Source organism: Anomaloglossus baeobatrachus, chromosome 1 (assembly GCF_048569485.1).
Source record: "Anomaloglossus baeobatrachus isolate aAnoBae1 chromosome 1, aAnoBae1.hap1, whole genome shotgun sequence".
NCBI lineage: Eukaryota > Metazoa > Chordata > Amphibia > Anura > Aromobatidae > Anomaloglossus > Anomaloglossus baeobatrachus.
The window spans coordinates 336,301,400-336,328,154 of NC_134353.1; the positions used below are offsets into that span (position 1 = coordinate 336,301,400).

At 44.5% G+C, this 26,755-nt stretch overlaps 1 protein-coding gene across 1 annotated transcript in view; it reads left to right on the top strand.

Moving 5' to 3' along the window:
* The window catches only part of DNAH6 (dynein axonemal heavy chain 6), a 596,499-nt gene that overhangs the window by 219,628 nt on the left and 350,116 nt on the right, over window positions 1–26,755 (top strand). Inside the window, exons 41-43 of the mRNA XM_075352201.1 lie at window positions 3,720–3,851; window positions 15,010–15,181; window positions 22,426–22,572. Of these exons, the coding sequence (XP_075208316.1) occupies window positions 3,720–3,851; window positions 15,010–15,181; window positions 22,426–22,572 (451 nt within the window). The remainder of the gene's footprint in view (window positions 1–3,719; window positions 3,852–15,009; window positions 15,182–22,425; window positions 22,573–26,755) is intronic.

Sequence of the window (26,755 nt, forward strand, 5' to 3'; positions counted from 1 at the left end):
CATTCACCTGGACTTCTAATGAACATGTATATAACACATCGGGAAGCATTGAAATGGTCGCCCCATAATCAACAAATATCACCTTTCTACAGGACACATGATAAAAGTATTCACCAAGACCCCCTCTGATGGAAGAAGGCTTTCAAAGTCTCCTGTGTGACTGACTCCGAGATACCTCCTTTAGAAGGTTATTGGACCATTTATAGAGCAGTGGTTGCACATGCTCACTAATGCTACATTCGCACAGGAGACTTTGGGACCCCCATTCTTTTGACTGTAGCCAAGAGATCATATATTTATCACTTACACCATGAATAGGCAATGGGTGTTTATGGGACAACTCCACTAAGTTTACACAGAGAGAGAGAAACAGTTGCCGACAGCAATTTTTAAAATATATTATTTAATTTCCTACACTTGCTCTAAGCTATTTCAGCGGTCAAGGATGAAACAGGGAATAATAGTCCCATATAAGTCCTCTATTCTGTCAGTTATTTTATGTTCACATTTATAACAGTGTAACTTCTGTTAGGATGGATTTTAGATGATCTATTAGTAATTATTCAAGGGTAACCAAGAGTACAAACCCAGGGTACATAACAGACTTAATCTATTTGTCCTTTAATGAACACTCCTAGATTTTTTTCATATAAACATATTTGTAGTTTTTATATACATTAGAATCCATCTCTATAGTCTTTTTTTTAAAACTAGAAACCGCTTTACTCTTCTATGGTTGCATTTATTATTAAAGGAAACCAATAATCAGGATTTTCGTATATAACCTAAAGGCAGTGCTATACTGGCACTATCAGGCTGATCATCTACATACCATTAGTTGGCAGCTCGGATGTTTAGGCTTTCAAATCCAAGAAAGTGAAGTTTATAAATTCAGCAGCTACTTGATTGACATCGGCAACGGAGCAGATAATATCTGGTTAGGTATTCATATGGATTCCTGCCCCACTGGTACCTGTTTCTCCCTCTCTCTGTTGTCTATGCTAATTTTACTATTCACTAAGATGGCGTCGCAGCTGGTGCCTGCGCATAGCACTTATCTCCGGCGCCATGTTTGTGAATATTGTGTTACCCCCTGCTATTCTATTCTTGAGGCTGAGAGGGTGGCGCATGTGCACTCGCATCTTCTGCTGTCTTGTGGCCGCAGGAGTGTCTAGCTCCTCCCTCCACCTCTAGTTCCTCCCTCTTACTGGTAGCTCTTCCCTTTGCCTGTAGCTCCTCCCTCTGCATTTCCACCCTCCGCGGAGCAGATAATAACTGGGTGGGTATTCATATGGATTCCCACCCCCCTGCCGCCTGTTCCTCCCTTTCTCTGTTGTCTATGCTAATTTTACTATTCACTAAGATGGCGTTGCAGCTGGTGCCTGCGCATAGCGCTTATCTCCGGCGCCATGTTTGTGAATATTGTGTTATCCCCTGCTATTCTATTCTTGAGGCTGAGAGGGTGGAGCATGCGCCCTCGCATCTTCTGCTGTCTTGTGACTGTGGGATCGGAGGACACCGTGCCGCCCCAAGACACCATGACAGGACTCCGCCCCAGGACACCGTGCCAGCGCCAGGACATCGCCCCATGACACCGTACCAGCGCCAGGACGCCTTGCAAGCACAGCAACCTGCCAGGACAGAAGTTGAGACCGCGCCCTGGATCAGCTGATGGAATGACGCGACAGACCAGAGGAAGAGGCCCACAGCAGTGTGTCAGCGACATGGGCACCGTATCGCATGACACGGGGTCAGGTGAGGTGAGTTTACAATGGCCTCACCTAACTCCGTGACGTTAGTGCTGCGCGACCTGGTCACGGGTAGCGATATTGCGCGGCACTGTCGTCACAACCAATCAAATGATATTGAATCCGGATTGGACAGCGCGGGACCCTTGACCCAGGACTACGGCAGAGGGGGGGGGTTAGTTCAATAAAGATGGAGTCACTAATTGTGTTGTGTTTTATTACTAATAAAAATATTTTTCTCTGTTTTGTGTTTTTTTTATCTTTACTAGAAATTCATGGTGGCCATGTCTGATATTGGCATGACACCATGAATTTCAGGCTTAGGACCAGCTGATAATACACAGCTGGCCCTAACCCCATTATTACCCAGCGAGCCACCTGGCACCAGGGCCACTGGAAGAGTTGGTTACAGCGCCAGAACATGGCGCTTCTATGAATGCGCCATTTTCTGAGGTGGCTGCAGACTGCAATTCACAGTGGGGGGAGGGGGGGCAGAAAGCTTGGGCCACCCTGCACTGTGGATTCCAGTCCCCAGCTGCCTAGTTGTACCTGGCTGAACTCAAAAATTGGGTGAAACCCATGTCGATTTTTTTAATTATTTCATGAAATTCATGAAATAATTAAAAAAGGGCTTGCCTATATTTTTGGTTCCCAGCTGGGTACAAATAGGCAGCTAGTGGTTGAGGGCAGCCCATACCTGTCTGGTGTATCTGGCTGGCATAAAAATTATGGTGAAGCCCATGTCGATTTTTTTTTTTTAAATTCATTAAAAAAAAACAAACACATTATCCTAACCCTAGGGTTAAGGCTAGGGGTTTAAAAAAATGTGTGGGCTCCTGCTGCATTTTCTATTGCTAGCTAAGGGTAACCCTAACAGCTATTGGCTGCTAACCCCCACTGGTTTGTGTTACCTTCACTGGCAATGGAAAATCCAGGGAAGCCCTTTTTTAAAGTTTTGTTTGTAAAAAAAATGTTAAAAAAATGAAGTGGGCTTCACCATATTTTTGTATGCTAGCCAGGTATAGCAGGCAGCTACGGGCTGCCCCCAACACCCAGCTGCCTATTTGTACCTTACTGGGAACCAAAAATATAAGGAAGCCCATTTTTAATTATTTCATGAACTAATGAAAAAAAAATACGACGTGGGCTTCACACAATTTTTGTGTCCAGCCAGGTACGACTAGGCAGCTGGGGACTGGAATCCGCAGCGCAGGGTAGCCCAACCTTTCTGGGACCTCCTCCACTGCGAATTGCAGTCCGCAGCCGCCCCAGAAAATGGCACTTTCATAGAAGCGCCATCTTCTGGCGGTGTATCTAACTCTTCCAGTGGCCCTTGTGCCGGGTGACACGCTGGGTAATAAGGGCTTAATACCAGCTTTGATTTACCAGCTGGTTTTAAGCCCGAGATTCTTAATGTCAGGTCAAGTTTGACCCGGCCATTAAGAATCTCCAGAGTCTGTGAGGCCGAAACGTCAGTTTCTATTTGTCGCCAAAAAATAAAAGACACCTGTTATTGCAAATAAACTTTTATTCTGTTTCATTGAATAAGTGAAAGGAAAGAGAGTGCAGTGTCCCGCTATAGATACTTTTGACTTATGAAATAAAAATAATAATGACGGTTACTCTTTAAACTGAGCTGAACTGCAATACCAGCCACAGTGCCGCTGTTTCTGGTAACAAGTAATAAAAAGCCGTCTTTTAGTTAATTCATAATGACTCATTTAATGTTTTTATGAACGCAAAGACTCAATAAAAAAATGTATATATTCCTTTTCTAGTCCATAGACTTCACAGCTGGAAGCGGTTACACTGACTGGTCATGTTGCTAATAAAATAGAGAGCTACATTGTATTTCCATTGTGTGGATATATTCCAGCGTGCGTATCATTTCCCAGCTTTGGCTGCTTTCTTCTGTATCTCACTGTCCTCTTTGATTCAAATTGTGCATGATGTTATTTTCTTCTCCCTCAGGATGTAACTATTGCAGCTGCTTGTGCTCCTCCAGGTGGGGGTCGGAATCCAGTAACTCCGCGCTTTCTACGACACTTCAGTATGTTGTGCCTGCCAACACCCTCCGAGCACAGCCTTAAACAGATTTTTCAGGTCAGTGACTCCTTCAACACAACCAGGAAAAGTAGTTACGTCAATTTCATGTGCACTGACAAGCTTCAGTAAGATCGGATTTTTCTTAATCCAGAAGAGAAAACATTTTATCCTAGGCTGAAATTTAGCAAGTCTATAATTAGTAGAAAAGTCAAAAAAGGTCGTAGGGAATTGCCAAAACGGAGATGCCTAGTGCATAATGGGTCATTTCACTGCACACAGTTTAGGGCATTACTATTAGTTTAGCTTGTCGCTTTGTGTTCCACTCAATTATGAATATCTTTAAAGGGAATATCATCAGAGAATGACCTATAGTTTAAATCAAGTTTTTTTATGTTAAAAAATAGCTAAAGTTTAAATGTATTTTGTAACCCCAGATTGGTGTCACGTGACCCACTAATAACTCAAGTCTAGGGACAGAATTACTAAGCTTCTTGTTCTTGGTTTAGGCTGAGCTGTGTTTAGACCTATAGCCTTGCTATTGAGCTCATACATCGCTCTGTGCTCACAGATAATTAAGGACACGGTCTGCTACCTGTACAGAAAGTACATGAGGAAAGTGTACCTCCAATATGTTCGGCCCAAGGAAAGTTTGTCATTCTCTAATTCAATTCTATTATATACGCTTTTCTAATGAATCACCGTATCTCTTTTATTTCCATTAATTTTTTATTCTTATCTTAAAGAGGACCACCCACCATGATTTTCATATATAAAATAAAGCCAGTCCTATACTGGTGCTATCATGCTGACTCTAAACATAACTTTAGTTGTGAGATTAGATGTATACTTTATGAAATACAGGCAAATTTGTGAAATACTCTGTTATTTGATTGCTGGATATAACAAAATATCTAATAAGTGGGTTATGTTTTGCTAGTTATCCCCGGCTCTGTCTGCCTGCTTGTCCTTCCTCCCCCTGTCTATGTTATTACATAGGGGGACAGGGGGAGGAAAGACAGGCAGTCAGATATTCTGTAGCATCTATCAAACAAATAAAAGTGCATTTCACAAAGTTAATTTGCCTATATTTCAGAAAGTATACATCTAATCTCACACACTAAAGGTATGTATAGAATCAGCATCCTAGCATCAGTATAGCACTGGCTTTAGTTTATATAGAAAAATCCTGGTGGGTGGTCCTCTTTAAGGCTAGGGTTACATGACCGTAATTTTCTCTCTTCTTGGTACGATTATGCTAATCACACTCTGATCAGACTCTTATTAGAGTGTGATCTGATTTTCTTAAGGCCCCGTCACACTCAGCGACGTATCTAACGATATATCGCCGGGGTCACGGATTCCGTGATGCACATCCGACATTGTTAGCGACGTCGTTGCGTGTGACACCAATGAACGGCCGTTAACGATGGAAAATACTCACCAAATCGTCCATCGTTGACACGTCGTTTGTTTTAAAAAAAATCATTGATTGTAGAGGACGCAGGTTGTTTGTCGTTCCCGAGGCAGCACACATCGCTACGTGTAACAGCTCAGGAACGACAAACTGCAGCTTACCTGCAGCCGCCGGCAATGAGTAAGGAAGGAGGTGGGCGGGTTGTTATGGCCACTCATCCCCGCCCCTCTGCTTCTATTGGGCGGCCGCTTAGTGACGCCGCTCTGACGCCACACAAACCGCCCCCTTAGAAAGGAGGCGGTTCACCGGCAACAGCGACGTCGCTAGGCAGGTAAGTCCATGTGACAGCTCCTAACGATTTTGTGCGCCACAGGCAGTAATTTGCCCGTGACGCACAAACGACGGGGGCGGGTACGCTCACTAGCGATATCGTTATCGATATCGCTGTGTGTGACGGGGCCTTTAGATGTAAAGAAGATGGAAAAAACAATTTTCTCCCCCTCTTCCATTCTATCAGTCTGTGAAAACTGGACCGAACTCAGAGTGCTTTCCCACTCTTCTTCACGGAACCATTGCCTTGCATGGCTAAGTACAATCCTATTTATGGATGCAAATCTTACATGCTGCAATTTTTTTCCTCTGTCAGACTCGGATTGAATAAAAAATCAGTGATGTGCACAACCCCATAGAATAGCATTGGTCAGAGTGCGATTTGAACTTTTGTCGGATCGCACTCAGTTCGAAAAATCGTGTGACCCCAGCATAAAAGTACTAGTAGACATTCTTAGGGACTCATGCAGACAACTGCATTTTCGATCCAAGTGGAATTTGATAAAACTTGGATTCAAGTGTATGAGTCTGTGAAAAAAATCGGAGCCCACTGGTATGACATCTAAGTGTAGTCCTATTTTCACGGGCTATCAGAATGGAGAAAATGGAAAAACTTTATTTTTAGTCTTCTCGACATCTGAGAAAAATAGATCCCACTTTGATCAAGCTCGAGTCTGATTAGCATAATAATCTCGGGTGTAGAAAATACGATCATGTAAACCCAGCATAGATTTTAAGTTTCTATTCCTTTCCCACCTTTTTAACTTATCAAAATGCCAGGGGTCATATTGCTAAAATTTTTTAAACTATAATAAACATATGTAACAAAGTATTCCAGCTTTATATTGTTTGAGTTACATACATATCCATTGTTTAAAAGGCAATTTTACATCTGTCATGCTTTCAAGTTAATTATAACACTCAGGCAATCTTTCCTTAGCATTCTCTCAAACCCTCAGCATTCTCCAACACCAGGGGTCCCCAACCTGTGGCTTGGGAACCATATGTGGCTAACAGGCCTATGATGTGTGCTCACGGCTGTCTTCCAGCTTGGTACATAGGCACTAGGTCTACCAAACAGCTATGAAGGGCAAGTCTCCAGATGTTGAATTTTGTGAGTAACCCCATACAGAAGGGCAGATCTGAATGGGGGTAAGGTAGTAACTTCCGGGTTCTGGTATACTTCCTCAGTTTGATTTATCTGGAAAAGCTTTGACTGTCATTATACCTCTAATGGGGGCTCTGGGTGTCACTATTGCCAGTGGGGTGGGAGCTGAATATGGCTTTTGAGTCAACCCTCTCTCAGAGCTGAATGTGGCTCTCAAGGTAATAAAGGTTGGAGTCCTCTGTCCTACACTCTTGGGCTAAGACAGGTTAAGATGTTTCGGAGGAACCAATTTACGGTGTTTTTGTTGCTTACATTTCAACTCGCTATAGGAATATTGTTTTCTTAATGAACACATACAAAACGGTGCACATACACCACCAACTAATGGGTCAATCTAAAATAAGACTCCAACCTCAGAATTTCTGGTAACAATACATCAGCTCAAACAAGGCTTCTACAGTCAAGCTTGGTTCTTCTGACTACTCCGTTTAGCAGGCTCTAGGGGCATTATTGGTTTTTACCCTTTAATCTCAATATAGGGATCTGATTTTTTTTTATAGAAACCAAAGGTCAGCATCTGCAGAGTAGCTGCTGAATGGTGGAGCCAGTTGGTGGTTAAACAAACAAGGCTGGGTCAGATCCAGAAAATAAGTAAAAAAAAAAAAAAATGGAATCCAAAAAACACATTCAGGGACGGCCAGAGTAAAGGTACCGTCACACATAACGAGATCGCTGCTGAGTCACGGTTTCTGTGACGCAGTAGCGATCCCGTTAGCGATCTCGTTCGTTTCTGTGACGCAGTAGCGATCCCGTTATGTGTGACATCTACCAGCGATCAGGCCCCTGCTGTGAGATCGCTAGTTGTGTTAGAATGGTCCAGGACATTTTCTTCAAAGGCGATGTCCTGCTGGGCAGGACACATCGCTGTGTTTGACACTGTGTGACAGGGTCACAGTTACTGCTGAGATCGTTATACAGGTCGCTACTGCGACCTGTATCGTTCCTGCATCGTTGGTAAGGTCTGACTGTGTGACATCTTACCTGCGACCTCCCAGCGACTTACCTGCGATCTCTATCAGGTCACATCGTTTTCGGGATCGCTGGTAAGTCGTTGTGTGTGACTGGGCCTTAAGGCAATTTAAGGTCATACCCGAATGGGCAAACAGAGGTTAATCCAGGAGAGTAATTAAAGCAAAAGTTGGGTCAGCATATTAATTGGACAGTCCTAAAAAGCACACCAGGGTTGCATAGGATCAGAATACAAAAAGGAATAATATATTAAAATATATTAAGTCCACTGGTAGAAAATGTCAATAAATCGTCAGATGTCAAATCTCTATCACCAATGAATTCCAGGACATAATTGTTAGGGAATAAGGTCCACGTTGGGCTTTGTATACCCTAAAGGCCCCGTCACACTAAGCAACATCGCTAGCAACATCGCTGGTAACGAACAACTTTTGTGACGTTGCTAGCGATGTTGCTGTGTGTGACATCCAGCAACAACCTGGCCCCTGCTGTGAGGTCGTTGGTTGTTGCTGAATGTCCTGGGCCATTTTTTAGTTGTTGCTGTCCCGCTGTGAAGCACAGATCGCTGTGTGTGACAGCGAGACAGCAACAACTAATGTGCAGTGAGCAGGGAGCCAGCTTCTGCTGAGGCTGGTAACTAATGTAAACATCGGGTAACCAAGAAGCCCTGTCCTTGGTTACCCGATATTTACCTTTGATACCAGCCTCCTCCGCTCTCACTGCCTGTGCTGCCGGCTCCTGCTGTGTGCACAGATAGCTGCAGCACACATCAGGCAATTAACCCGATGTGTGCTGTAACTAGGAGAGCAAGGAGCCAGCGCTCAGTGTGCGCTGCTCCCTGCTCTGTGCACATTTAGCTGCAGCACACATCAGGCAATTAACCCGATGTGTGCTGTAACTAGGAGAGCAAGGAGCCAGCGCTCAGTGTGCGCTGCTCCCTGCTCTGTGCACATTTAGCTGCAGCACACATCGGGTTAATTAACCTGATGTGTGCTGTAACTAGGAGACTGGGGGCTGGTCACTGGTTGCTGGTGAGCTCACCAGCAACTCGTGTAGCCACGCTCCAGCGATCCCTGCCAGGTCAGGTTGCTGGTGGGATCGCTGGAGCGTCGCAGTGTGACAGCTCACCAGCAACCTCCTAGCAACTTACCAGCGATCCCTATCGTTGTTGGGATCGCTGGTAAGTTGCTTAGTGTGACTGGACCTTAACTAATAGTTTTTTGATAACATGGAATATATAAAATTCCATCAGATACTGACATAATTGACTTACAGTTAATTGGAGAGAAGTCTTATTTGATCAGATGGCTCTTTCTATTATTGTTTACCTGAAACCAGATGGTCACTCTTGAGCTGCTCATTCTTTGTACTAAAATATTTTAGCATCAATAGCTGGACAGATGGAGCCCCGAACATCCTGTTTCTCGATCTGTAACTACAGATGTCATATCCACTGTAGCATCATACATCTAGATTAAACAAAAAAACAAAGACTCTTCAAAACTTCACAATTAAGCTGGACCAGAACATTTTATATCCTATCTACAGTCATATGAAAAAGTTTGGGTACCCCTATTAATGTTAACCTTTTTTCTTTATAACAAATTGGGTTTTTGCAACAGCTATTTCAGTTTCATATATCTAATAACTGATGGACTGAGTGATATTTCTGGATTGAAATGAGGTTTATTGTACTAACATAAAATGTGCAATCCGCATTTAAACAAAATTTGACTGGTGCAAAAGTATGGCCAACCTTATCAATTTCTTGATTTGAACACTCCTAACTACTTTTTACTGACTTACTAAAGCACTAAATTGGTTTTGTAACCTCATTGAGCTTTGAACTTCATAGGCAGGTGTATCCAATCATGGGAAAGTTGTTTTCCTATTTGAATCTCCTATGAAGAGTGGCATCATGGGCTCCTCAAAACAACTCTCAAATGATCTGAAAACAAAGATTATTCAACATAGTTGTTCAGGGGAAGGATACAAAATGTTGTCTCAGAGATTTAAACTGTGTTTCCACTGTGAGGAACATAGTAAGGAAATGGAAGACCACAGGTACAATTCTTGTTAAGCCCAGAAGTGGCAGGCCAAGAAAAATATCAGAAAGGCAGAGAAGAAGAATGGTGAGAACAGTCAAGGACAATCCACAGACCACCTCCAAAGACCTGCAGCTTCATCTTGCTGCAGATGGTGTCAATGTGCATCGGTCAACAATACAGCGCACATTGCACAAGGAGAAGCTGTATGGGAGAGTGATGCGAAATAAACCGTTTCTGCAAGCACGCCACAAACAGAGTCGCCTGAGGTATGCAAAAGCACATTTTGACAAGCCAGTTTCATTTTGGAAGAAGGTCCTGTGGACTGATGAAACAAAGATTGAGTTGTTTGGTCATACAAAAAGGTGTTATGCATGGAGGCAAAAAAACATGGCATTCCAAGAAAAGCACTTGCTACCCACAGTAAAATTTGGTGGAGATTCCATCATGCTTTGGGGCTGTGTGGCCAATGCCAGCACCGGGAATCGGGAATCTTGTTAAAGTTGAGGGCCGCATGGATTCAACTCAGTATCAGCAGATTCTTGACAATAATGTGCAAGAATCAGTGACGAAGTTGAAGTTACGCAGGGGATGGATATTTCAGCAAGACAATGATCCATAACACCGCTCCAAATCTACTCAGGCATACATGCAGAGTAACAATTACAATGTTCTGGAATGGCCTTCCCAGCCCCCAGACCTGAATATCATTGAAAATCTGTGGGATGATTTGAAGCGTGCTGTCCATGCTCGGCGACCATCAAACTTAACTGAACTGGAATTGTTTTGTAAACAGGAATGGTCAAATTCATCCAGGATCCAGGAACTCATTAAAAGCTACAGGAAGGGACTAGAGGCTGTTATTTTTGCAAAAGGAGGATCTACAAAATATTAATGTCACTTTTATGTTGAGGTGCCCATACTTTTGCACGGTCAAATTTTGTTTAAATGCGGATTGCACATTTTCTGTTAGTACAATAAACCTCATTTCAATCCAGAAATATTACTCAGTCCATCAGTTATTAGATATATGAAACTGAAATAGCTGTTGCAAAAACCCAAATTGTTATAAAGAAAAAAGGTTAACATTAATAGGGGTGCCCAAACTTTTTCATATGACTGTATATTGTCCCTATTATTTTGGAAAAACTTTTACAATAATTGGTTATTCTCTTAGAGGAGCGAAGCTAAATAAATATAAACTCCTCAATATTGAAATTGCAACACCAGGAAGGAAAGGTGATGGAGTTATGGAAATCACAGAATCGATAGACATAGACATATTAATGATGTGCAAATGATAAATTGGAAACAAATTTATCAAAATATATTGATTTGTCAAGTATGAGTGCCCACTGATGCAATCGATGTTATTAATAGTTGTCTGAATGTTCAGTATTGAGGATTGCACAGTTAGGTCCAGAAATATTTGGACAGTGACCGAATCTTTGTGATTCCAACTCTGCATGCAATTTTTTTTTATTTAAAATGAAACATTTAAGTTACAATTAAAGTGGAGACTTTCAGGTTTAAATAAAGGGGTTGAACAAAAACATCCCGAGAAACATTTAGAAATTGCAACCATTTTTCTACAAAGCCTCCTCATTTCAGTACCATATATACTCAAGTATAAGCCGAGTTTTTCAGCCCATTTATTTTTGCTGAAAATGCCTCTCTCGGCTTATACTCAAGTGAAGCTCCCACAAAAAACTTACTCTCACCTGTCCTCCATACCCGGGTTGTCGTCAACTTCTTCTGGCAGACCGCAGGCACATAGGCCCCTTTGTGATTGCGTCCGATGCACGGGGCTGCTGTCTGCCATCATTGCTATACTGTAGTTGAATGCTTTATGGCGGCGGCGGTGCCGCAAAGCATTCAACTGCAGTAAAGTGCTGACAGCAGCAGCGACCCTGTGTATTGGACGTGATAGTGGAGGGATCTATGTAGCTGTGGTCTGCAAGAAGCACCCCTTGATGATCTCGTCCGGTGCACGGAGCCGCTGCTGCTGTCAGTGCTTTACAGCAGTTGAATGCTTTGCGGGCACCGCCGTGACCGTAAAGCATTCAACTTCAGTAAAGCCATGATGGCAGCCTGCAGAGGCGGCTTCGTGCACTGGACGAGATCACCGAAAGGTCTATGTGCCTGCGGTCTGCAAGAAGCAGCTGAGGGCACCGCAGGAACGAAGGACAGGTGAGAATAATTTTCATTGTGTGTAAACAACGGCATAATAGGGGACAAGAAGGGGACCAGTAGGTGGACATTACTAAACAATGGGCACATTACTGCAAGGGACATTACTAAATGATGGGAACATTACTACAGGGGACATTACTAAATGATGGGTACATTACTAGAGGAACCAAGGAAGGGGCACAAGGATGGGCACATTACTATAAAAGGGGACAATGATAGGGCACATTACATTTTTGTAGAATCTATTTTTATTTTTGAAACTTCCCAGTAGCTGCTAGATTTCCCACCTAAGACTTATACTTGGGTCAATATGTTTTCCCAGATTTTTTGTGGTAAAATAAGGGCCTCGGCCTATACTCGGGTTGGCCTATACTCGAGTATATATGGTAATTGGACTGCATTTAGTTGAATCTGAGCAGAGAGTATAGAACACTTCATTATTGATCTGGCTGCTTCTGTCTTTAGTCACATCATCAATAAACACTATAACCCAGACAACATACAGTGGTGAAATAATTATTGAACACGTCACCAATTTCCATTTAGCATCAGATATCAGTAACAACCTATCTAATTCACACAGGCAAGGAAATCAAACCATAGATGTTAATAAATTAACTTATGTGTAATAATGAGAAATGACACAGGGAAAAAGTTTTGAACATTCATGAAGAAATAGAGGTGCAAAAAGCCATGGAAAATTATGTCACCTGCTAGTCTAGCAATAATTTGAAAGCAATCCTGTCACTTAGTGAAAATATTATCAGGTGGTTCAATTGATGGCCTATAACAAAGGTTCCTCATTACCAAGGTGCCACACAAGAAATATCTCATGATGGGTAAAACCAGTGAGTGTCTGACTGTCTCAAGACCTTTGCAACTTTATTGTTGCAAAACATACTGATGGCATTGGATACAGAGCTTCTAAAGTCCTGAAGGTTCCAGTGAGCACTGTTGGGGTCATAATCCAGAAGTGGAACGAACATCATTTCACCCTAAACAGCCACAACCAGGTGCTCCCCATAAGATTTCAGACAGAGAAGTGAAAAGAATTATCAGAAGAGTTTTCCAAGAAGCAAAACCCACCTGTGTAGAGCTACAGAAATACCTGGAATTAGCAGGCACAATTGTTTTGATGAAAACAATAAGTAATGCTTTCACCCCCCATGGCCTGTATGCACATTCACCATGCAAAACTTCATTGCTGTACAATAAGCACGTTTAAAGTTTGCTCAACAACATTTAAACAAGCCTGTGAAATATTGCTAGAATATAGTCTGGTCAGATGATACCAATCTTAAACTCTTTGGATGCAATAATGCACATAATATTTGGAGGCCAAAATGCACTGCATATCTCCCCAAGAACACCATAAAAACAGTGAAATTTGGAGGTGGGAACATTATGATGTGGGGCTGATTTTTCAGCATATGGCACTGGAAAACTTCATACATTTGATGGAAGTATGAATGGACAAATGTACCAAAACATTGTTGATAAAAATCTGCTACTATCTACCAGGATGATGAAGATGAAAGGAGGGTGGACATTTCAGCAAGACAATGATTCTAAACACACAGCCACTGAAACTCTCAATTGGTTTTAGAGAAAGAAAATAAAGCTGCTAGAATGACTCTACCAATCACCTAGCCAGAATCCAATAGAAAATATGGAAGGAACTAAAGCTCAGCATTCATGGAAGGAGCCCACTAAACCTATTGTATTTGAACAGTATTTGTGTAGAAGAATTGGTTAAAATCACACCTGAGCAATGAAGGCGACTAGTTTCTCCATACAGGAGGTGTCTTGAAGCTGTCATCACCAACAAAGGCTTTTTTTTACGAAGTCTTAAAAGGGTGGTTCACCCATATTTTTTATTTTCTAGATCGATATTATATTGAGGAACAATGTTTCTTTCATATACCTTATGTTGGCAATAGTGCCCGTGAAAGGCGCTATTGCGGACCGCTGTTCCCTGCTCCATGACTCCCAGGCTCTGTGACCTCGGGGATCTGGTGACGTCACATCAAGTTCCGGACACATGACATCACCGCAGCCGGCCGCAGTCTTCCTGAGTCACTGGGCTGTGGGTGGTGTTTTACTGCTTGTCACAGCTCAGTGTGTCTCCTGCTTGCAGAGCTCTGCTGTGAGGGAGGAGGGAGGAGGGAGCTGATGGGCTGTGACAAGCGGTGAAACACTACCCACAGCCCATCACTCACGGACACTGCGGCCGGCCGTGGTGTCAGGAACTTGACGTGACGTCACCGGATCCCCGAGGTCACGGAGCCCGGGGGTCATGGAGCGGGGAACAGCAGTCTGCAATAGCGCCTCTCACAGGCACTATTGCCAACATAAGGTATTTGAGAGAAACATTGTTTCTCAATATAATATCGATCTAGACAATTAAAAATATCGGCGAACCACCCCTTTAAATACATTTCAATAAGCGCGTTCAATACTTTTCCCCTGTGTAATTTCTCATTACACATAGCTTAATTGATGGACATCAATAGTTTTATTTCTTTGCCGGTGTGGATTGGATGGGTTGTGACTGACTTTTCTTTTGGATTGGAGTCTTTTAGAGTAGTAGAGCTTTCAAAGAATAGAAACGACATACATTGGTTATTAGGGAAATTTGTCACCTACAAATTTGGTCTATGTCAGATATGTACAGTTGCTTTTCATGTGTTTTTTATATCTATTTCCCTATCTTTAAAGTTATTGTTCGCACCACTTAAAAACTCTCTGTGTTTCTGGGATAGATCCTGGTGGATGTCCTTTTGGCCTGTGTTGGGCTTGTGTACGTTACTATATATATATATATATATATATACATACATACATATTTTTACTGTATAGAAAAGTGTAGCTGTATTTATGATTTTATATTTCTCTAATACTGTACTATGCAGAATACTTTTTTTCTGCAATGAAAGTAGATGACCAATGTATGACACTATATTAATACAATGACATGCGGCAGAGTCTCCTGTCAAAGGTAACCTGTAGTTTTTATATATTCTCTTGTAAAACAACACATTTCTAATTCCTATTTCGATTATAAGTAGTCACTCTGTGTTTTTCTGCTTTAAACAGGCGATTTTAAGCGGCTTTTTGATGGATTTTCCTTCAGCTGTAAAGCAGAGTGCAACCAATATAGTGGATGCAGCAGTGGAAATTTACCATAGAATGAGCATTGATCTTCTCCCAACTCCTGCAAAATCCCATTATGTATTTAACTTACGTGACTTGTCAAAATGTGTTCAAGGTACTGTACAAGATGCTAACATTCAAAGGTTTTTTTTTTCTTTTTTTACTGAAAATGCTAAGAAAACTGAATTTCACATTTAGTTTTTAATTAAATAGAATTGCTGGGAACGGTCTGTATATAATAGTTAATATAGTGTAAAAATTCTGCAAGTTAGTATAGGAATATAACTATAACACCTTAAAGGGAATCTCCACATTTGTTATGCTCGGGTTCATTATTAACCTGTAAACCTTTTATAAGAATTAAAGCTCTGCTTTTCTGATACGGAGCTATGGCTCACCTGCATAGATGTAGATTTAAACAGCTAGAAATAATAATTACTGTGAAACATCATTAGGCTATGTGCGCACTAGAAAAAGGATTTTTCTCAAGAAATTTTCTTAAGAAATTTCTTGAGAGTAAAGGATTAGCGCACCTGCATTAAAAAAAACGCACCAATAACGCATTGAAAAACGTGTGCGTTTTTACTGCGTTTTGGGTGCGTTTTTTTGCAGGTTGGTCCCTGCGTTTTTTAATGCTTTAACAGCAATAAATAATAGATAGATAATCGATAGATAGATAGACAGATAGATAGATAATGGATAGATAGAAAGATGGATAGATGAATAGATAGATAGATGGATAGATAATGGATAGACAGATAGATAGATATATAGATAGATAGATAATGGATAGACAGATAGATAGATAGATATATAGATAGATAGATAATGGATTGATATATAGAAAGATGGATAGATGAATAGATAGATAGATAGATAATAGATGAGAAAGACCTATATAATGTCCCACCTCCCTGCATATTCTAAGCTGGTATCCTTTAGTGACTTTCATGTGGCACTAAAGGGTGCTTAGCCTTGTATTTAGCCAAAAAATAAATACATAATTAAAAAACACAACAACGTGAGGTCCCACCTATCTTTTGTAGCCAACGCTTGGATAAAGCAGACGGCTGCAGCCTGCAGACCATAGCTGGCAGCTTCACCTTGGCTGGTAATCCAAAACAGAGGGCACCCCACGCTGTTGTTTTAAATTAAATAAATTTAAACAAAAAGCGTGGGGTCCCCCCCAAATTGAATAACCAGCCAAGGTAAAGCAGACAGCTGTGGTCTGGTATTCTCAGACTAGGGAGGTCCACCGTTATTGGACACTCCCCAGCCTAAAAATAGCAGGCCACAGTCGCCCCAGAAGTGGCGCATCCATTGGATGTGCCAATCCTGGCGCTTCGCCCCAACTCATCCCATTGCCCTGGTGCGGTGGCAAACGGGGTAATATATGGGGTTGATGCCAGATGTGTAATGTCACCTGACATCAAGCCCTGGGGTTAGTGATGTCACGTGTCTATCAGATACCTGACATCACGAACCTAGTCAGTAATAAAAAAAAATAGATGACAAAAAAAGTTTTATTTGAAAAAACACTCCCCAAAACATTCCCTCTTTCACCAATTTATTTAAAAGATCAATCAAATCCGGGTCTAGCGTAATCCAATAAGGGGATCCCACGATGATCCATACCATACTCACTGTCCCAGTCAATGAAGAGAAGAATGTTCCCCATTGGCTGGGAGAGTAGTGCAGTGACTTGAGCTAACATCATGAGGTCAGCCCAGGTCACTGCAGGGGATGACGAACTCTGCCATCAGGGGATTAGATGAGATCATTACCTGCTATGACGATCTCCTGCACTCCTGACGTCAGCGCTGTCACTGACTTCTATGCCCGCTGCGTTCTCAGCAATATCGCGGGAGCCCGTGACGTCACCGCTAGTGACAATCTCGGGCCGCCCGCGAGATGTGATGTGATAACGCGGCGGGCATAGAAGGCAGTGACAGCGCTGACGTCAGGAGTGAAGGAGATCGTCACAGCAGGTAATGATCTCATCTAACCTCCTGACAGCATCGCTTGTCATCCCCGCGGCTGCCCGCACTGCAGTGTTAGAAGCTACTGATACTACAGTGCGTGCAGACACTGACACACTGCAGTGCGGGCAGCTGCGGGGCTGGCAGGGAGCAAGACACAGACTGTACAGGCACCTGACGGAGGTCACACGGAAGTGCTTCCGTGTGGCTTCCGGGGATTTTGTGGGCCTATTGACTTGTATTGAGTCACGGTCCGTTATCACGGAACAGAATAGGACATGTTCCATAATAACGGAGCGGACATACGGCATCCGATGTGTTTTTTGTAGGATCAGATGCACACGGAAGTGCTACCGTGTACCATCCGATCCTACACAAAAGACATTGAAAAGATGGTCCTGTCCGTGGGTCCGTAAAAAAACAGGAACTGACCAGGACAGACGGAACGGTCATTTAATGAGCCCATAATGACATCACTTCCCTGCAAAACGCAGGGTAGTGATGAACATTATTATGTCCCGAAAACACGTGAAATAACGCGAGAATAACGCAGGAAATCGCAATGAAACGCACATAATTTTCTACCTGCATTATTCCCTGCGGGATTTCATGATTACATTACAGTCAATGGAGTGAATAACCCAGTTATCTGCAGAAAAGAAGTGACATGCTCATTCTTTTTCTTAAAAACATCTACCGAAACAATTTTCTTAAGAAAAAATGCAGTGTGCGCACAGCTAATTTTTTTTTGCCATAGGTTTTGCTGGGGAATGTCTGCAGAAAGGTTACAACCATTTTCTCAAGAAATTTCTGCAGCAAAAATGCAAGTAAAAACGCAGTGTATAAACAAGGCCTTAGGCCAGGGGTCAGGAACCTTTTTGGCTAAGAGAGCCGTAAACGCCACATATTTTGAAATATAATTCCGCGAGAGCCGTACAATATGTTTAAAGGGCCATTGACAGATCAATCGCTCCAATGTTCACTTAGTACAGCAAGGAATGCTCCTCCCTGCTGTATAAAGCCACAACTGGACTGAAACAATGGTAATTAGCAGTAAAAAAATCAAATAAATAACTTACATTGTGAACTTGCGATGCATGACATCAGTCCAGCAGTCTGGCTTCTTCTTTTTCCTGCGCATGACTGGAAGCTGGCATTCTTCCCACCTGATGTTGAGAGAATGCCAGCTTTGAGTCATTCGCAGAAGAAAGAAGCTGGAATATTGGACATGTCACACAACGCATTGTCAGTTATGTCAATTATCTATTTTATTATTTTACAGCGAATTATTGTTTAGGTCCAACGGTGGCTTAGTGCAGCAGAGAGGAACACTCCTTTGTGTACTAAGTGACCGCTGGAGCAATTGTATCTGTCAGTGGCCCAGACACCCTGCTTCCCATACAGCCTGCACCCCCCATATCACACACACACACACTGCTCCCCATACAGCCTGCACCCCCCATATCCCACACACTACACCCCCATATGTCGCATACCCTGCTCCCCATACAGCCTGCACCCCCATATCACACACACTACACCCCCATATCTCACACACCCTGCTTCCCATACAGCCTACACCCCCCATATCACACACACACTGCTCCCCATACGGCCTGCACCCCCCATATCCCACACACACACACACTGCTCCCCATACAGCCTGCACCCCCCATATCACACACACACTGCTCCCCATACGGCCTGCACCCCCCATATCCCACACACACACACACTGCTCCCCATACAGCCTGCACCCCCCATATCACACACACACACTGCTCCCCATACAGCCTGCACCCCCCATATCCCACACACTACACCCCCATATGTCGCATACCCTGCTCCCCATACAGCCTGCACCCCCATATCACACACACTACACCCCCATATCTCACACACCCTGCTTCCCATACAGCCTACACCCCCATATCTCTCACACCCTGCTTCCCATACAGCCTGCACCCCCCATATCACACACACACACACACTGCTCCCCATACGGCCTGCACCCACCATATCCCACACACACACACACTGCTTCCCATACAGCCTGCACCCCCCAGATCTCACACACTACACCCCCATATGTCGCATACCCTGCTCCCCATACAGCCTGCACCCCCATATCACACACAATACACCCCCATATCTCACACACCCTGCTTCCCATACAGCCTGCACCCCCCATATCCCACACACATACACACTGCTTCCCATACAGCCTGCACCCCCCAGATCTCACACACTACACCCCCATATGTCGCATACCCTGCTCCCCATACAGCCTGCACCCCCATATCACACACAATACACCCCCATATCTCACACACCCTGCTTCCCATACAGCCTACACCCCCATATCTCTCACACTCTGCTTCCCATACAGCCTGCACCCCCCATATCACACAGACACACACTGCTCCCCATACGGCCTGCACCCCCCATATCCCACACACACACACACTGCTTCCCATACAGCCTGCACCCCCCAGATCTCACACACTACACCCCCATATGTCACATACCCTGCTTCCCATACAGCCTGCACCCCCCATATCACACACAATACACCCCCATATCTCACACACCCTGCTCACATATCTCACCCTGCCTGTACCCCAACTTACCCCTCTCAAACACTCTGCACCCCTTCACATGCTTCTGTCACAGTCTGCAGCCCTCATATGCCCCTCACCCTGCAGCCCCCCTCACCCTCATGTCCCCTCTTTTCTTATTACCAGTCATGTGTCCAAATCTCCTTCAGGATTCAGTTCTCTTGCTTTCTGCCCGGCCTCCTGTGTCTCCTCCCACACAGTCACATGGGCGTGACGTCATCGCAGGTCCTGCAGGATGGAGATTCCGTCTGCTGTGCAGGTCAGGACTAGCACTCCTGCAGCTCAGAAACGGCTGGTGGCCTCTCCAGGTCAGCCGCCCCTCTACTGACACTGGGCTCCCCTGACTCACAGGCCGGCCACTACACAGCAGCACTACACATAGACGCAGAGCGGCTGCCGGGCCCCTATGTGTACTAGTGCCGCTGTGTAGTGGCCGGCCTGTGAGTCAGGGGAGCCCAGTGTCAGCAGAGGGGCGGCTCACTTCTCGTTCGCCCGCTGATCCAGTCTCCTCGGCGCGTCGTCCATTGCTGTCGCTCGCTGACCTCTCAGCAGGCGCGCAGTGATGACGTCACCGCGCTCGCTGCAGAGCTGTCAGAAAAACGCCGACAGTCACAGCGGGGAGAATGATAAGAGAGGGAGCGCGCCGCTCACTCTCTCATCATTGCTCTCAATTGTATCGGCACCTGCGATGCCGATGCAATTGAAAGCTCGATCCTCGGCGGGGGGCGGTGACAGCACGGCCACCGGGCCCCCCTGAGTAGCGGTGCGCCACTCCTGCCACCGCGAGTGGGCCCCCCCCGGCAGCTGACCGGGTTTGCCGGGTGCTGGCGCCGGCCCTGATCCTTCCCATAGACAGGTAGGAGCCCTGTCTGCGAGCCAGATACGGCCATCAAAAGAGCCATATCTGGCTCGCGAGCCATAGGTTCCCGACCCCTGCCTTAGGCTATGTGTGCACACTGCGTGTTTGTTTCTCCAGGGAAAAATGCACCTTCTGGCAGAAAAGTGCACCTACCTGCAGAAAAACTGCACAAAAAACGCATGCTGTTTCACTGCGGTTTTGGTGCGGATTTACCGCATTTGCCTGCGGTTTTGTCCCTGCAGTTTTAAAACATTGTCAATGGCAAAACACAGGGAAAAAAACGCAGAAAAATGCAGAAAAGAAGTGACATGCTGCTTCTTTTTGCTGCAGAAATTCTGCAGCAAAACCTTTAAGGAAAAAAGACGCAACGTGCGCACAGCATTTTGGATTTCTCATAGACTTTACTGGGGAAAGACTGCACCAATTCTGCAGCAAAAACCGCAGAAAATCTGCGGAAAAAAGCGCAGTGTGTGCACAGGGCTTTAAAGCGGTTTTTCAGTGCTTTGATATTAACGACTAGTGATGAGAGAGCCACTGTACCAGCTTGTCCATAGTGTGCTTCTCTTAGCCACTATACTAACTTGCCTATAGTATTGCTCTCTTAGCCGCTGTACCAGCTTGTCCATAATGTGGCTCTCTTAGTCAGTGTACTAATTTACCTATAGTAAGGCACTCTTAGCCACTGTACCAGTTTGTCCATAGTGTGGCTCTCTTAGCCACTGTACTAACTTGACTAACTTTCTATAGTATGGCTTTCTTAGCCACTCTACTAATTTGCCCATAGTATGGCTCTCTTAGCCACTGTACCAGCTTGTCCATAGTGTGGTTTTCTTAACCACTGTACTAGCTTGTCCTTAGTGTGGCTCTCTTGACCACTGTATCAGCTTGTCCATAGTGTGGCTCTCTTAGCCACTGTACCAGCTTGTCCATAGTGTTGCTCTCTTAGCTACTGTACTAACTTGCCCATAGTATGGCTCTCTTATCCACTGTACCAGCTTGTCCATAGTGTGGCTCTCTTAACCACTGTACTAGCTTGTCCTTAGTGTGGCTCTCTTGACCACTGTATCAACTTGTCCATAGTGTGGCTCTCTTAGCCACTGTACCAGCTTGTCCATAGTTTGGCTTTCTTAGCCACTGTACTAACTTGCCCATAATATGGTTCTCTTAGCCATTGTACTAGCTTGTCCATAGTGTGGCTTTCTTAACCACTGTAACCAGCTTGTCCTTAGTGTGACTCTCTTGACCACTGTATCAGCTTGTCCATAGTGTGGATCTCTTACCCACTGTATCAGCTTGTCCATAGTTTGGCTCTCTTGACCACTATACCAGCTTGTCCATAGAATAGATCTCTTAACCACTGTACCAGCTGGCCCATAGTGTGGCTCTCTTGGCCACTCTACTAACTCGCTTGTAATTTATCATATGGAAGGGCTATACCATTCTTTCCCATGCCATTACATGAGAATGTGAATGGTTGTAGCAGGACAATATTATGGTCAGCTATTTGCTTTGCTAAATTTTAGAATTCTACAAAATGTATAGCCTTACCATTCCGATCAGTAATGAAATTCATAGCATTCGGTTTCCACAGACAGAAATATGAAAATGGCCTGCATGTTTGCATCTGTGATAAATAGGAAATAGTTAGTATGCGATGTTAGTCCACAGCTCCAAACATAATCTGTATACCATGAACCTTCGCTCTTCCAACAGCTTAATGGGCAAGTTCTAAGCATACAGCTGCATGAGATTTACATGTGCACTGACTACATCTATGAAAGCAGGCTACGCATCGGAGAGATGTACATTAGAATGGCTATTTTACAGTTCATTTATAGTCTTCTGATTTTTTTTTATTGGTGCCTGTATTAAAGCAATTCATATATCCTCATATTTTCCACAGGCATTCTTCAGTGTGATCCTGGATCAGTACGCGATCAGTCTCAAATTTTCAGATTGTTTTGTCATGAATGTCAAAGAGTCTTCCATGATCGTCTAATCAACACTGAAGACAAACAGTATTTCCATACAATGCTCTCTGAGATGGCCAGTGAGTGGTTTTTTTTTAATCACAGTTTCGTATTTTCTTAAATGGTCACGCATTAAAAAAAACTTAGCATAAATTATTAGCACAAGAGAATGTAGAACATTTGCTATATCTAATATATAAAGTGTGTATGTGTATGTATGTGTGTGTGTATGTCCGGGATTGGCATCCGCACCGTCGCAGCTACAGCCACAAAATTTTGCACAATCACACTTCTGGACCCCGAGATCATCATAGGCTATGTTTTGAGGGGAAATTTTAACCCCGCTCTTTACAGTTATTCACCAAAAAACCTGCCTCCATTAAAGCGAATGGAGCTGGGAGCCACAGTGCAGCCAGAACTTCAGAAGAATGCGCAGCCACGCCCTTATATGGAATGTTGGCGTGTCACAATGCAGCCAGGGAAAGAGACAGACACAGACAGGGAAAGAGGCAGACACAGACAGGGTAAGAAACAGACATATACAGGGTAAGAGACAGACACAAAGAGACAGACACAGACAAAGAGACAGACTGACAGGGAAAGAGACAGACACAGACAAAGAGGCAGAGACAGACACAGGGAAACAGACAGACAGGGTAAGAGACAGACCAAGACAGGTAAAGAGACAGACAAAGAGACAGAAGGAAAGAGACAGACAGGGAAAGAAAGCGAAAGAGACAGACAGGGAAAGAGAGGGAAAGACACAGACATGGAAAGAGACAGACAGGGAAAGTGACAGAGATAGATAGACAGACAGGGAAAGAGATAGATAGGCAGATAGGGAAAGAGATTGAGACAGACGGAGAAAGAGACAGAGACAGTCAGAGACAGACAGGGAAAGAGACAGACAAAGAGATAGAGAGAGAGACAGAGAGATATATACAGAGGGGGAGACAGACAGAGAATGGGAGAGAAACAGAGAGACAGTTACTATCCCGGGCGTTAATACATTCTATTTATACATTCTATCCCGCGAATGTTAATACATTCTATTTTGTTAACAACAGTTATTAACCCGGGCGAAGCCGGGTAGTACAGCTAGTATTATATATGATGGAATCTGCCACCTTACTCACTTATGAGCCCAATTCTCCCATCCCCATCCACTCTGAAAGAAAAAAGGTCAAATCCATATTTGTCAAAGAAAGACTATCAATAATATGAGGTGCGAGGTTACAGCTCCTATTCTAATTAGTGGAGAGGTGAGAGGGAAGAGGTAATGAGGAGCAGATTGAGAAAAGCAGCAGAGGTTGAAAAGACAGTCAGATTGCGCTGCAATTAGTGAGAGTGATTTACCATAATCCAGAGCTGGATTCACAGCCACACTGCTCAGGTCTGCTGTAATGTGGTCTCCATGCTGCTGCTGCTGCTACTTCCAGACATCCAAAACTTGGAAGGAAGCAGGAATCCCTCGGTTTCTGTAATTTGCACAAATCAATTGAAAAATAAAGTGAACATTTTTCAGGTGGAAAAAGAAAAATTAAAAACTAAAATGATGTTGTTGCATAAATATGCACACCCATAAATTAATACGTTGTTGAAGTACTCTTTGAATTTATGAAAGCCCTTTGAGCAGGGGCGTAACTACCGCGGTCGCAGTGGTCGCCATTGCGACCGGGCCCGGGAGGTTAGGGGCCCGGCAGATCAGCAGCCAGCTCCTGTCAGTGAGAGAGGAGCTGCGCTGATCTGTCACAGCCACGCAGCCGCTATATGACCCGCTGCCGCCGCCGACACCGGGCCCCCCTGCCTGGTGTCAGCGGCGGCATCGGGGCCCCCTCCCCCGTCACCGCGCACAGTAATGTTGAAGCATAGAGCTTCCGGTGGCACTCTGTGCATCATCATCCCCCCCCCCCTCCATGTGCCTGCGCGGTGACGTCACTCCTGTGCGACTGCTGTGCTCAGAGTGCACAGAGCGCAGGACGGGAGGACGCCGACCGGAGCACCTGGAGAACGAGGAGAGGGGAGGACGAGCAGCGGTGGAAGAGGAGAGCGGTGAGGACGGAGCAGCGGCTGGGGAATGAGGAGAGCAGTGAGGACAGCAGCAGTGGAATGAGGAGACGTGAAGACAGAGCAGCAGTGGAAGGAAGAGAGAGGGTGAGTACTTGTTGTTTTTTTTTTTTTTATATATATAAAAATTAGTGAGTACACGGTGGCCAGAGGCCTGGGGAGGCTGCATTATACATGGAGGCATGGGGAGACTGGCTGCATTAGTACACATAGAGGTCTGGAGAGGCTGGCTGCATTAGTATACATGGAGGCCTGGAGAGGCTGGCTGCTATATTATACATGGAGGCTTGGGGAGGCTGGCTGATATATTATACATGGAGGCCTGGGGAGGCTGGCTGCATTATTATACATGGAGGACTGGGAAGGCTGGCTGCATTATTATACATGGAGGCATGGGGAGACTGGCTGCATTAGTACACATAGAGGTCTGGAGAGGCTGTCTGCATTAGCATACATGGAGGCCTAGAGAGGCTGGCTGCTATATTATACATGGAGGCCTGGAGAGGCTGGCTGCTATATTATACATGGAGGCTTGGGGAGGCTGGCTGCTATATTATACATGGAGGCCTGGGGAGGCTGGCTGCATGATTATATATGGAGGATTGGGAAGGCTGGCTGCATTATTATACATGGAGGCCTGGGGAGGCTGGCTGCTATATTATACATGGAGGCCTGGGGAGGCTGGCTGCATTATTATACATGGAGGACTGAGGAGGCTGGCTGCATTATTATACATGGAGGCCTGGGGAGGCTGGCTGCATTATTATACATGGAGTCCTGGAGAGACTGGCTGCTATATTATACATGGAGGCCTGTAGAGGCTGGCTGCATAATTATATATGGAGGCCTAGGGGGCTGCATAATAAACATGAAGGACACCCTATACATGGACTATAGGGGTGTATTATACAAAGAGGTATATGGGGCTGCATTATACATGGAGGTCTATGGGGCTGCATAATACAAAATGAAGGACACCTTATACATGGAATATAGGGGTGCATTATACATGGAGGAATATGGGGCTGCATAATACAATGTGAAGTTTTATGGGGTTGCATTATAATACATATAGGAGTATGGGGCTACATTATAATATATGGAGGACTATGGAGCCTATCTTATACATGGACTATGGGGGTACATTATAAAACATGGAGGACTATGTGCTACAGTATAATATATGGAGTACTATGGGGTGAATTATAATACATGGAGAACTATGACAAATTCATTATAACTGAAGGGCTACTTTATACATGGAGGATTATGGGGGTGCATTATAATATATGGAGGACTATGTGGTGCAGTATAATATATGGAGGACTATGGGGTGAATTATAATACATGGAGAACTATGGGAAATGCATTATAATACATGAGGGACTATGGAGCTGCATTCTAATATGAAGGGTTATGTGGGACCCTTTATACTATATGGAAGGCTATGTGGGGGCCATTATAGTATTTGGAGAACTATATACAAGGGGGGACAAAGATACAAGCAGGGGATGGGAACGTTTTGTGCTGAGGGAAAAAGGCTCTTTCCCTCATCACCCAGCTTCCCCATGCTCTGATATACATCTTCTCTCAGCACCCAGCTTTCCCATACTCTAATATGGGAAAGCTGGGTGCTGAGGGAATGATGTATAGCAGAGCATGGGGAAGCTGGGTGCCAAGGACAAGATAAATATCAGAACATAGGAAAGCTGGGTGCTAATAGAGGGATTTCAGATCATGGGAAACCTGGGTGCTGTGGGTAAGAGCCAAGTGTCAGCGTCATTATCCTGTTGTTACGTCACCACCGGAGTCTGCTCCAGCGACTTCTGCTCCAATCGCCAGGCGACGCCGTGTTCCTGCCATGGATGGTGCTGGTGATGGGAGAGGAGTCGATGCCAGCGGCACCGGTGGGCGCAGGCTCCGATCATCCACTGGGCTGGGTTATCTTGGGATCTGCAGTACCACTGGCTGACTGTGGGTGGCATGTGTATTCCAGCTGAAGTTGCCAGCGTTAAGCTACAGCCAATGGGAAGACACCACACCCTTCTTAGTTCCCCTCCTGTCTGCTGACCTCTGCCAGAGATAGTTCTGATTTCCTGGCTCCTGGTCCATCCTATTCTGTTTTGTGATTCCTGTGTGCTGACTTCTGTGTGTTTTCTGACTACCCTTCTGCCTGCTGTTTTTGTACCTTGCTGC